Source organism: Kwoniella bestiolae, chromosome 1 (genome assembly GCF_000512585.2).
Source record: "Kwoniella bestiolae CBS 10118 chromosome 1, complete sequence".
Lineage (NCBI taxonomy): Eukaryota > Fungi > Basidiomycota > Tremellomycetes > Tremellales > Cryptococcaceae > Kwoniella > Kwoniella bestiolae.
The window spans coordinates 6,227,681-6,240,225 of record NC_089241.1 but is presented as its reverse complement, the minus strand read 5'-3'; the positions used below and the strand labels follow the sequence as shown (position 1 = coordinate 6,240,225).

At 49.5% G+C, this 12,545-nt stretch overlaps 5 protein-coding genes across 5 annotated transcripts; 1 reads left to right on the top strand and 4 right to left on the bottom strand.

Moving 5' to 3' along the window:
* Nucleotides 1-31: 31 nt before the first annotated feature.
* I302_102330 (uncharacterized protein) lies at nucleotides 32-738 on the bottom strand (the record flags this gene model as incomplete). The annotated part of the gene is made up of 3 exons (XM_019187708.1): nucleotides 32-112; nucleotides 231-430; nucleotides 531-738. 3 exons carry the CDS (start codon nucleotides 736-738, stop codon nucleotides 32-34), a joined length of 489 nt encoding a protein of 162 aa, XP_019050586.1.
* Nucleotides 739-1,084: 346 nt separating this feature from the next.
* I302_102329 (uncharacterized protein) lies at nucleotides 1,085-2,036 on the top strand (the record flags this gene model as incomplete). The annotated part of the gene is made up of 6 exons (XM_019187707.1): nucleotides 1,085-1,136; nucleotides 1,199-1,308; nucleotides 1,377-1,433; nucleotides 1,497-1,586; nucleotides 1,652-1,675; nucleotides 1,797-2,036. 6 exons carry the CDS (start codon nucleotides 1,085-1,087, stop codon nucleotides 2,034-2,036), a joined length of 573 nt encoding a protein of 190 aa, XP_019050585.1.
* A 352-nt stretch (nucleotides 2,037-2,388) lies between these two features.
* Nucleotides 2,389-4,408, bottom strand: I302_102328 (uncharacterized protein; the record flags this gene model as incomplete). The annotated part of the gene is made up of 6 exons (XM_019187706.1): nucleotides 2,389-2,763; nucleotides 2,870-3,101; nucleotides 3,185-3,260; nucleotides 3,313-3,516; nucleotides 3,617-4,040; nucleotides 4,103-4,408. 6 exons carry the CDS (start codon nucleotides 4,406-4,408, stop codon nucleotides 2,389-2,391), a joined length of 1,617 nt encoding a protein of 538 aa, XP_019050584.1.
* A 3,502-nt stretch (nucleotides 4,409-7,910) lies between these two features.
* Nucleotides 7,911-9,937, bottom strand: I302_102327 (uncharacterized protein; the record flags this gene model as incomplete). The annotated part of the gene is made up of 12 exons (XM_019187705.1): nucleotides 7,911-8,096; nucleotides 8,160-8,238; nucleotides 8,305-8,403; nucleotides 8,459-8,596; nucleotides 8,647-8,739; nucleotides 8,794-8,914; nucleotides 8,986-9,014; nucleotides 9,069-9,204; nucleotides 9,308-9,369; nucleotides 9,423-9,484; nucleotides 9,555-9,648; nucleotides 9,756-9,937. The coding sequence occupies 12 exons, from the start codon at nucleotides 9,935-9,937 to the stop codon at nucleotides 7,911-7,913; spliced, it is 1,281 nt and encodes a 426-aa protein (XP_019050583.1).
* A 683-nt stretch (nucleotides 9,938-10,620) lies between these two features.
* On the bottom strand, nucleotides 10,621-12,532 carry I302_102326 (peptide chain release factor 1, archaeal and eukaryotic forms; the record flags this gene model as incomplete). Its single annotated transcript, XM_019187704.1, has 10 exons — nucleotides 10,621-10,946; nucleotides 11,006-11,222; nucleotides 11,322-11,651; nucleotides 11,713-11,728; nucleotides 11,795-11,984; nucleotides 12,041-12,099; nucleotides 12,160-12,238; nucleotides 12,294-12,378; nucleotides 12,435-12,452; nucleotides 12,515-12,532. 10 exons carry the CDS (start codon nucleotides 12,530-12,532, stop codon nucleotides 10,621-10,623), a joined length of 1,338 nt encoding a protein of 445 aa, XP_019050582.1.
* Nucleotides 12,533-12,545: the final 13 nt, after the last annotated feature.

Genomic DNA, 12,545 nt, shown 5'->3' with positions numbered 1-12,545 from the left:
CTTGAACACATCTATAACCTCGATTTCAGACTTATTCCTTGATCTTGTATCCTACGAGGTTTCTTCGTCCGACGATCTCACCAATCTTGAAGATACCGTAAGCTTCGAGGGCCTATTTATTTGATTTTGGATAGATGTCATCGGTGGGAAACAAAACAAGCAGATGAAGAATAGTAATAAGGAATCACCGATCAGCATCCAATTGACACAGGAGTTGTAGAAGAACCCACAGCAACACCCAGACCAGCCCATGCACCAGTCTTCAACAGATCCCTCCAGTAACCTCCATTCGTAGCTCTCGAGTAAATTTGGGAGTAGGCCCTAGCCCATGTGGCCGAGTCGAGGGGTGGTGAGAGTTTCTCAGCTTGCCATACTTGCTTGGCTACTGATGCTACGACCTTTGAGTTGTACACGAGGGGTTCTCTGTAGCCTATGAGAAATAACGAAAGTCGAATTAGTAAATAACCCATACAGACATTCCTTGTATTTACAAAAAGACAACGCAATGTCAGGAGGGATGTTGTACTCACCACCCAAAGCAGATCCGACTCTCTCACCCAAGGGTCCGGCAACCTTCTTGACAGTAGCGGCAGTCTGGGTGTAAGCCTTTTGAGCACCTTCAACTGCTTTCTGCACGTTTGGGTTGTTCAATGGTGAAGAGGAGGATGAAGAGGAGGAAGAGGAAGAGTTGAATCGTCTACCGACGAGTCGGGTGGCTCGGACTACTTGAGGTCTCATCGTGAGTGTGTTTTGGTAGGATCAAAAGGTGATAGCTAGAGATGAGGGTTATCAACATATGCATCTGCATATCAACAGGGATGATCCGGAGCAAAGGAAAACACGGTGAGAACGAGAGACGAGTGGAAGAGTGCGGAATTAACCGGTGTCATGCTGAGTGTGGCACTTGTCAGATGATACCACATGCGTTGCTGGAAAGGACAAGTGGGTTACCCTGAATGACAGGGAGGTGACCGATGGCGTGTATGGGTAACATCATCTTCTACATCTTTCCACATCTCATCTTCATCTTCCTTATAAACCTCCTCGTATAATCTAAAACAAAACCAAAGTAAAACGAAGCAAAATGAACAACCCTGCCGTATCCAACCTAGTCATCTCCCTCGGAGCCATGCAACGTCAGTCCCCCTTCCCTCACTCCTCTCGTGTACCAAGCTAATACCATGTCGCCCGACCACAGTGGCCCGAAGGATCCCAATGGACGATCCTCAGACTGTCGACTACCTCCGTATCGGATACGCAGCCAGTCAGGCCATCTCCCTCGCTATTTACTATTACATCACTCTCAAGGTGAGCTCGGTGCTTCCCTTTCGTCAGCTAGACCGGCTCAGCTGATAGATTATGGTTACGGCGAGTAGATTAGAAAGAGGAACGATCTGACTGTTTTGAAATACGTTAACCCTGCGCCTCCCATGGTGAGCTGCTATCCTCCCGTCTCATCTTGAAGGGACATCAGCTCAATTCGGCTTAATATGCAGAACCCCGATGCCAAGCCCGAGTTGGTCCAGACCACCGTGAAAGACTATGATCTCGCAGAGGTCGGTAAAGCCATCAAGAGTTTGTTCGTGGTAAGTATCAGTCGTGTACCTCGGATCAAATAGACACATAGCTGATGTATTTGGTGTCCGATCAGTCCCTCGCTTTCATGGCTTTCCTCGTGAGTATGGGTTCAGTCATATCGTTCATCCCCATCTCCTGCCAGTCGACACCTCGTCAAAACATTCTTCTCTGAGACCCTCGACACTGAAAGATCAAAGCTAACCCCCATGACCACGCAGCACGGCTACCTCAAATACACCCAACCCCTCTTCATCCAAGGTCTCATGGGTCTCAAGTCCACCCTCGAGTCCAACCCCGCCAAATTGCACTTATGGGGCAAGAAGGCCGAGGGCGACCTCGCTAGACCGTTCAAAGCCGGCGGTGGGCTCTTGGAATCGCTCACTGGAAAGGCCTCTGGTCCTCAGACTGACGCTGCTTCTATCAAAGCTGCGGAGAAGGCTGGCGGGAAGAGCGAGTAGGTGGAGTCGACCGGACTGGATAATGCAATGTGGGGTGGTGTGGGAATGGTAGATCGTGTTGAGGATTAAAGCGTAGATGTCACAGAAAATGTAGATGCATTTATATTTATACAAGAAGCAAGTTGTTTTCAGGATGTGCAAGATCTATCGTCAAGGAGTAATAATATCCATATTCATGCGAGGAATGTATTTCAACGACCTAGTATACATCAAGACTAAGATTAAGGATCACGATACTTCTAACTATGTATATTACCAGAAAGAAAGCGAATATGCTAATGAGAATCATACTGGGAACCAATCAAATCATCTTCCGAGGCGACCTCATGTTGATACAACTGATTAGTGACTACTACTGATGTCCCTGCCCCTGCCCCTGTCCACCCAGCACATCCCTCAACCCACCACTAATCTTCCTCCCCGCCGTACCATAACCCGGTCTCTCAGAGGTGTACGAACTATTGCTCAACCCCCTAGGACGGGAGTACGGCGTCGTCGTACCTGATATGCTACTTCCCTGCGGAGGGGGGGAGAACGACAACGTCTGGATGGGAGGGGAGAAGGGGGAGTTGAGCGAGGTTTGCGAGAAGGTTCGGTGAGGGTGCGGGTGCGGGTGAGGGAACTCGTTGGTGGATGGTGTGGGCGGTGGAGGGGAAGAGACGGAGGGTCGGGATTGGCCTTGCGAGGCTTCTTTGAGCAGGAACTCGACGAACAGGTTGGAGAAGGACTGGGCGGGTTAAAGGGAAAGGATCAGCCAACATGTCGGGGTTGTACAGATGATGTGACAAGAGATGGATAGGGGGATTGTTAGAGCGAAGAGGGAAATGACCCACCTCGTTCATAGCCGCTTCTTCCTCTGCCGTCCTCTCCTTCTCCTTGCCACCGGCTTTCCTACCTTTACCCTCCACGGCCAGGTTGGTCCCTCCCTTGCGTTGTAGCCCGGCTTTTTCACGCTCGTTGTCGTCCCACGATAAGATCGTTGAGAGTAACGATAACATCTCGAACCGTTTGGTATCGCCACGGGATGTGGTCAGGAACGAGAGGAGGATGTTGGTGACGAGGCGACTATGTCGAGCGAATAAGCGTCAGCTCGAGACGAAAGGGGTGGGTACTAGACCGAGGGATAATATAAAGACGCAACCACCCACCGATCAACGTTATTATCCGACGAGTTCTTCCGTAACCTCCTCAACGCTTCCGTGAGATGTTCGTTGTTCACCACGGCTGCAAGCAATGTCAGTCGGCTTGTCCGAAGAGGGGGAAATAGCACACCCACCATCATGCCTCAGCTTCCCTATCAGCACGTTCTTCTCCCTCATCTCCCTCTCCATCTGCCCCACTTTGCCGGCGCTCGACGATACCTCGCTCAACCTGGTCTCGGCGTTGGCGCAACGTAACTTGTAGTCCGACAGCGAAGTGGCTGCCAGGCGCAGTTGCGTTTCCAGCTCTGATGTCGCTTGGCGAAGCTCCGAGTCCTTGGCTGGAGGTGTGTCAGCGGGGGCGACGTCTTTTAATTACGACAGGACAGGTGTCGGAAGCACCATCTCTGCTTGATGTTGTACCCGCAGAACCCCACTCACCCACTTGGAACTCCTCCAACACCTCCTGCAAATTCGTCGCCCTCTGCCTCTCCTCCTCGAGCTCCCTCAATGTACTTTCCAGGATGCCCCTCTCATCCCGCTGATACCTCTCCACGACCCTCAGCTCATCCTCTATACTCTCCCTCTTCTCCCTCTCCCGTCCAGCTTCCACCTCCCACTCCTCCCTCTCTATCCTCAACCGCTCCATCTCGCCCCGCAGCTCCCTCATCTCGCGGGTCAGGCTGAGCACGTCGGACGAGCTCGAGTCGCTCTGCGAGCGGAGCTGGTTCAGCTGGACAGAGAGGTTGGACGATTCCTGGGATGCCGAGGTGAGTTCGGATTGGAGGGTCGTGAGGGTCTCTTGCAGGGCGGTGTTTTCGGTGGTTAGGACGTTGATTGTGTTTTCTCGTCGGTCTAGCTCTTCCTAAGGCATGGGACGATATTTCAGTGGACTTTCCCTTGAGCAGCGGAAGAAGATCGACCCACCGCATCCTCCTTGAGCTTGTCACCCAGAGTGCTTCTCATAGCGGTCAACTTCCCCAACAACCCTTTATACTGATTCGACAATTTATCATTCTCATGTCGGACGCCTTCCAGCTCTTCCTCGAGCAGCTTGATCCTCTCGTGGGGGTCGTGGTTCTCTTCGTCATCTATATGCAAGCCATTGGAGTTCCTCTTCTGGTCTGGATCTGATAAGGTGGGGTTCGGCGAAGTCACGTTGGAAGGTGAGGAAGGTCCTGCCTGGGGCTCGTTGCCGTTGCCATTGGCAGCTGCGGAACCTGAGTCGGACATTGTGGGTGTGGGCGCTTGCGGTGGGTCGTGATCAACGTCTCATGGATGAGTTCCTCTGTGCTGACCAGGTCTTCGAGTGTGTGTCGAGCAAATTATGCTGATGCTATGTTTTGGTTTGTAGTGTTTTGGCTATGCTGAAGAGGTGTATTTAGATAGTTGCAGTGAATCATTGAGAATCGCGTGTAAGGTCCTTCGGTGCTGAGTGAACCACACGCGGTCATCTCCGCTCTCCATCGGCCTGGTGGCTGATTTCCACGATCAGTCTCACATCAGCCCATGCGATACGACACATTCATGCATGCGCGATTGTACAAGGAAGAGGGATAAACCCAATGACGATCGGACATCATCTCTATCTCAAGTTAGGTGGGAGGTGTACTCTTCTGGCTTCCAAAAGCAAGAAAGAGAGGTCACTACGATGGGTTACAGTAGTTCCTGTTAAACGACTCCCAGCCCAAACTTCGTCTTACCGACAACGATGATGATGCGGATGGTATAGCCACACTATCACTACCACTATCTACCTATACAAGACTTATAGCTACTGGTCGATAATCGATAGTCCCAGAAGACATCGTTAAGCCAGCCAAGATACTAACAACGTACATGGGTAAGTTTAACGAAGCTCCTAATGATATCGGTCAGCTACTATTGCTGTCAAGCAGCCACTACTACTAAGCTATTACAACTATATAAGCTTGACCAAACGACTATTATATAAGCTACTGCCTAAGCTTGACCGAGACACGACCACTACAGTTTGACCAAGCTACTAGGGAACCATGACCCCACTCGCCACTGCTCCCTCGCTCCGCTCACTCGCAGTGACTCGTATATCCGGTGCTCGCTCGCTCCGCTCGCTCGCATGGCCCCATTCGGGGATGCGGGTTAAAATGTAGCCATCGTGGTTCGCACGTGGTATCACTCGTATCGCGAGGCGGGGACGAAGGGAGCAGGATTGGACGGAGAGGGGAGGAGGGGAAGGGACGAAGAGAAGTAGAAAACTAACTACTCACTCGGCCAAGGTCCGCTTGATTGGCGATCGTTTGTTGGTGTTGCCCACCGGGCGAGATACTAAGGTCACCGAAAGGAGGTCAGCTGGCGAATTCGGGTGAGAACGAGAATGGGTTGAGTCGATTTCGCCGCAAAATGGAGAGGAAGGAGATAATGCGAGAGGACTGGAAGGGGTATAACGCTAAACGAAGAACGAGAAATGACATTTCAATCGAAATGATGAAGAAAACCGACCCTTCAAGTGGATTCACGACGACCGAATGGAGCGGCAATGAGAATGGAAGATGCGAAAAGAAAGAAAGAAAGTGGGTATCGAACATACAACTACCAAGTGTCGTCCTTGCAAGATGAGTCATGGGGTAAAACAAAAGGAGAGTTCACATGTCATGGAACGAGAAGGATGAATAAGAGGAATATACCGTAACGACGTATTACAAAGTCAAGAATCACGTATCAAGAGGTTGGGGGACTCACTATACCTTCCCAAACGAGACTAAGATAGTAGAGGTGCAAGCGAGCAACACAAGATACTACATGATGTGAGGAAGGAGATGGGTATCTACTTCTTCCCGATGGGATAGTAGAGTGAGGGCGATAGGAATAATAACAAAGTATCTTGTATTGCTGAGGAGAAAGAAAGAAAGAAAGAAAGAAGAAGAAGAAGAAGGTCAGATCAAGAAGACGGGGTTTATATATGTCATCTAATAAAGCGATGTCGTCAAGTCGTGGTTACATGACGAGTCGGACCAGCGTACATAAGTGCGTACAAAAACGCGTACGAAAACGCGTACGATTTCGCGTACACAAGTCGACTATAAGTCAGACGAGCATACTTTGAGGGGTACTCTGGTGCGTACGATTCTGCGTACAAAAACGCGTACAGAAACGCGTATCACTGAACAAATTAGTCATTGAACGATATTAGTGATTCTCTGTCTATATAAGACCCACCTTTCTGAGATGAGTTCGTATCTTATTCCTCTTCCTCTTCTCTACAATCAATCGTCAAATTGTCGCAAAACAAATTGGTACAGTATCCGCTTCAACCAGTTCCATCACACTTACTTTTATTCGCCACACATTCACACCTCTTGAATTCGCCACTCCACTACTCCACCGTACCAAAGGGGTCATCTGCTAACGCGCAGATCGCTTCGACTCCAACCACTCTTCACACACGCAAATCAACAAGATGAAGAGACGGCGCGGACAATAATTTCGCCATTGGGCTTTCGGTAACTTACCGATGATCCACCTCGGAGGTGAGTTGCAGTTGATCGTCTGATGTCTCTATAATCCGACCGATGTTGTATTGGTGTATTTTCACTGTCTTGTTGTTCATGTCATCGCTCGTTCCAATTATTATCGAGGTGATGGTGGTATGATAGTCGATTTTCGTTTGGGAATTATTTTCCTGCGATATTGTCGATTCTTTTTTATAATCTGTTTCCTTTGTGGTATAATCGCTTTCTATCATGGCGGACCCCTTTTATGGCAATGTACAACCTCAGCCTCTTGTCTGGTGGTTCTCTTCATTCCCCACATTGTCGCTATCGTGCTGCAGCTACACCTCAACATCTTCCATCTCGTCAGCTCATAAACGATTTCCGCTGATCTCTGCCGATTGATATAGCTCATCGACTCGCGCGATTCATCAAACGATCTCGTCGTCATCGCTCGATCCGATAACTATCTTAAAGGGTGAGTTATGATACTGTAGGTTTCGTTTTTCTCCACGTGTCAACCACGATGGCTACATTTTGACCCGCATCCCCCGAATGGGGGCATGCGAGCGAGCCGAAGGCGAGCGAGCACCGATTATAGGAGCCACTGCGACTGAGCCGTAAGGCGAGGGAGCAGTGGCGAGTAGGGTCAAGCTTAGTAGTTGCTTTATAGTAGCTTAGTAGTAGCAGCGCATAGTGGTAGCTTTGTAGTAGCTTAGTAGTACTAGCTTAGTGATAGTAGCCGACCGATATCACTAACACCTTCGACGTCATCACTGACCCCCCCGTCGCTCTGACCATTGACGGTTGAGTCGTAGGGTCAAGCGTATAATATGTTGGCAGGAGTGGTAGAGATCGTAGTAGTAGGTTGATGTGCTTGTTGAGAGACACTGTCATTGATCGTGATACTTGATAGTACGGTCGGAAGTAGTGATAGTGACGAGGAAGTATAGTAGATGCGTATCGACATTAGCTGATAGGCGGTAGCTGATCGGTAGTAGACAGTTAATATTAGTATCGTCACTCCCGATGTCAGATTCGACCATCACTCGAAACGAGTAGTAGTTGTAGAAGCTTTGTCTGAGAGCATGTAGCCGGTAGCTACGTAACGATCGAGACGGCCATCGCAGCTCAGTCACCCGATGAAAGCAGTTCAAGCATTAGTCTCACTGTCAGTCCGAGACACGGGTGATGATTCGACTATCATCAGTAGACGTAGCGTTATCTACTCCATCATCATCATTCCTGCCATACAAGTATCGCGGCTACCCCTCCCACTCGATCGGCTCCAGATCCCTCCTCTTCTCGTAAACCTCCAAACTAGGCTTCCATCCCTGCTCCCTCAACTTCCTCGAGACCTCTTCCACACCCCTGAACACTCTCAGAAAATTACCTCCAGAAAGCAACGACAGCTCGAGCTCTGTCCATCCTCTTTTGAGCAGCTCGGCGAACTGCAAGTCAAGCTCACACTATCAGCATGGTACCATGGTACACCACGCTACGAGGGAGCTTACCAGATAAGGATACTTTGATACATCCTCCAAGCCTTTGGGGGTACTTTCAATCCCATCGTAATCCGACCCGATACCGACGCTGCGGTGTCAGATCAGCATACATTTCCTGAATGGCAGGTCGACACCAGAGAAAGGTACAACTTACTGATGTTTCCCGGTCTTCTCCACGATATACTCAATCTCATCGGCAATGTACTTGACGTCCACTTCCTCAGGTTTGGACGACGCGAACACGGGGAAGAAGCTGTCACCCTCTTTGTCAGCTTACCATGCTCAAATACGAAGTGCTGCACACCCACTTGACCATGACGACTCCATCCACTTGATGTTTCCCACGACCTATCTTTGCGAGGATCTCATCGGGCACATTCCTCGACATGTTGTTAAAGTGTCTCGCGGCAGAATGGGACAGCATGATCGGCGCTCTCGTGATTGACCTGCCACGGTTTCAGCTGCATAAATGAGCGCTCGTAGAATCAGCACTCACAAAGCCTGCAAGGCGGTCTTGTCGGATACATGACTGAGATCGACAATCACACCGAGACGGTTCATCTCGGGAATGAGTGATTTACCGAATTTGCTGCGGACGATTCAGTCAGCGGTACACACATTACACCTAGTACGATCCACTCACGAGAGCCCACCCCACTGCTCCTCGACACTCTCAAAGATGCCCGCGGAGTCTGCGAAAGCGTTGTTGCAACTGTGCGTGAGGGTCATGTACCTCACCCCGAGTTTGTGGTACGTCCGGAGGACTACATAGTCCAGTCAGCTCGAATCCACGTCCAACGGTGGTATGACTTGAGACGCAGGTGTAAGGACTCACCGCCAAGCGAATTGCCCAACATATGACCCCTACCAAATTTATCAGCATTTCCGTAATATATTCCTATAGTTGCGATAATTCACCCCTCCAGACCAAACATGCTAGCCACTTTACCCTGCTTGATAGCCACCTCCACCTCGTCCGATGTCGACGCGAACGCAAAGGTGTCAGAGTACTTCTCGATAAGGTTGAACGAGACGTCGATTTGTTCGAGGGTGTCTAAAGTTATACATAGAGACGATCAGGTCAGCAATGGTTGCGTGTTTGCGTGAGAGTGAAACGAATCCATATTCCCTCAGGTCGACCAGAACCAAAGACTCACCTCGCACTTGGAAAGTGGGATTCAAGAAATCTTTGCCATTATCCTCCCTACATTCTACGAAGCTATCTCGGCGCGTCAGCTGGTTCTCTAATTCTGCTTGGAAGCACCAACTCACATTGACCAGAAGAACGCGCCGAGCGAGCCTTCTCTGATCCTTGGGATATCTACATGGCCTTTCTGGACAGTGGGCACAGTATCAGCCATCCACCTGTAGCCTGGATGTTCACTCGAAGGTGTAAAGACTCACCGAGGGCTTGTTCAGATCAAACGCAGAGATGTTATTCCCATAAACAGCTCTCGCAAACTCCGGTAAATCGATATGTCCATCTATGACTGGTGATCTACTCATACGCATACAAGTCAGCACACGCCTCTCGTGATTGACCAGAATCTAAAAAGCATTCCGTCGACGACTCATCAGTCTGAAGGAGACACCAGCCAGACCCACCCTTTCAGATAATACCTCGCCAGCCCCAGCTCATCTTTAGGTATCCCATCGCCTTTGATCGAGACGAAGATGATCCCTCCAATCAGCAGGATGGGGATAAGGATGGTAGTGAGGATCAACTTCCTTCGAGGGGTGGAAGATAGGTCGGTGCGGTCGTGAGGGAGGAGAGGTTGGGATGACATCGTGACGACGTGTGTCTTTCAGTAAGTCCGAGATGTCTATGTTCTCTTGCCACTCGTGTGGAGCAGGTGCTGAGGGGGACAAGTGGCTTCTATGCTATTGATGATGATATACATATGAATGGAAGTATCATCCAACATGGGCATTGAAACCATCTCCCATCTCCCAATCTCACGTCATTCATTCACTTGGTTATCTGCACTCTTCGGTTCAATCCGAATGTTAACACGTGGCAGCATTTTCAGCCTTCAGCTGCGTCAACCAGCAGCGGTAGTTACTCAACTCATGCAGACCTGTGCATTCAAGTGACACCATGATAGCAACGATGAGCATGAGATACATGATGAGATAGAAGTTAAAATGAAAGCTTAAAAAAGTAATACGGAAAATCACATCAACCCCTCCCCTCCTTCCACATGCATTCAGATACTAGCCAGAACAATGCGTCTTTCCTTTTCGTTTGTTCAATCAATCCAACCATCATGCTCGGATCCATTCGATGAGATTGATCGTTCGAAGACCCAACCTAGCATATCCAAATCCCCCTTTACATCCTCACTCGATTGATCATCCCACTCACACCTCCGCGCACCATCTTGGCGCCGAGGCAGAGCGGGACATATACGCATACGTCCCATGAACATCGTTAGATGTCTACGTCGCAACCGAGAGTGTTAGCGACGAGTCATACATCCCAATCTCCGCACTCACCACTATCATCGTCAGATCCGTAAAACTCGTCATCCTCATCGTCGAGATCGCCCAACTCCGTGAAATCAACTTTATATCTCAAGATCCCTCCGATACCTCCGAAACCTTTAACGAACTGTGAACCCTCTTGCGATTTGTTCGTGACGAATTCCAATGTCGCACCAAACTCCTTGTACTTCTCCGCGAACCACTCCAAGAGAGGTTGAGGGTCTGCCGCCGACTCCATCTCGGTTCCGGTGGATTTGTCCATAAACTTCTCTCGGTCCTTGTCGGCCGGCGAGGAGAATACGATTACCTCCTCTGTCCAGGTCACATGAATCAGCACAAATGCCAACCCCCTGGATTGACTTCGCACTCACCACCCGCGGCGTTCCTCAGGGTATTTCTGACAACGTCCAACTGCTCCCACACGATCAGAGTCTCCACCGCACCCATGTCCAACGCTTTGAGGGTATCGGTGATACCGAAGCAGTATTTCCCAGTGTCCAGAGCGATCTCGTCAAAGTATTTCTGGATGAGCTTCTTCTCTTGCACAAACTTGACGTTGGCGAGCGAGTCGGCGGCGAGCTCGATGGCCTAGTGGGGAGGAAGACAGATCAGCAAGGGTTCTCTTACCACGTCGAGACAGAAAAGGTGACACAGAAAATATCACTGATGATCGAGCAGACTACACACCTGGTTGAACCCGTTCTCACCACCATAAGAAACATCCACAATCTTCACAACCTTCGCCAACAACCTAGGATCGAACAGATCCGACCCACTCAAATCAGTCTTCAGCTCTGCACTTCCCGCCAAGACCAATCCGGCCACATTGACTTTATCAGCGGTGATAAAGTGCTGCACGGCCAACTCGGCGACTTTTCTAACATAGTTTCGACGGGCTTCCTCTCGGAGACGGGAGAAACGCAAAGCGGATTGACCACCTCGACCGTGCTTCTTGGGCAAGTCAACGGTGAACTTGTGGACGACGTCTCGGGTGTTTCCTGATAGTGTACCGAACAGCTGTGGGACTTATGGTCAGCTTCTGTCGTCGTTCACGCAGTTCCTAGCTGAGAATACTAACAGCTCCATTACCATCACTACATGGTTCGACGATCATCAGCTTCATATACGTCACCCAGTACTTTCATAGCTGACCAACTCACATGATGATGAAACCCCACTTCGAATCATTCTCCAACAACTCCTCCAAAGCTTCTACGTGGAATCTACTGTCACACATGTATAAAGACGTGTTGATGGGTTTGAAAGGTTCCAAGGCGAATGAAATCTTCTTTTCTTTTCCTTCATCGTTCAACACCGTACCGACGAACACACATAGACCGTTGTCGGGGACTATTTACGAGAATATCAGCTTTTTTGAATTTGCGTTGAGCAGCACGTCGGCTCACCTCTGTTGTAAAGCTTGAGCTTCTGCTGTGTGGACGTAATGGCTGATAATACCGATAACCTGTCACGAACGCAAGTATATCAGTATACCGAATAGTCTGGTCGTACAACGACGCCCTACCTGTTAACACGAGACTTAATGTTTGAAGCGGTACCATATTCAGTAGTCAACATTCCAGATGCCTGCGAGATCTGAGATCCTACGAGCCATCATATCAGTATATTGCTGATTAAGGCAAGAAAAGCCCAGCTCACTTGGAGGAAGAATAAGGGTGATACATGAAGTACCTGCACCTCGAGCATTTGCAAGCATGGTAAGCAACTTTCTATGCCTCCAGATCTACCATTGGGTGTCAGCTGCGGCATTACTTCCTCGAGCCGTCACAAAGAGCTCACCTCGATGGCTTGATCAGTCTGCACAATATACATGTCAGCGGAACACTCCTTTCATCATATCACCAATGTCGAAAACTGACCTCTTGTTCGCTTGACATTTTGATGGAAGTT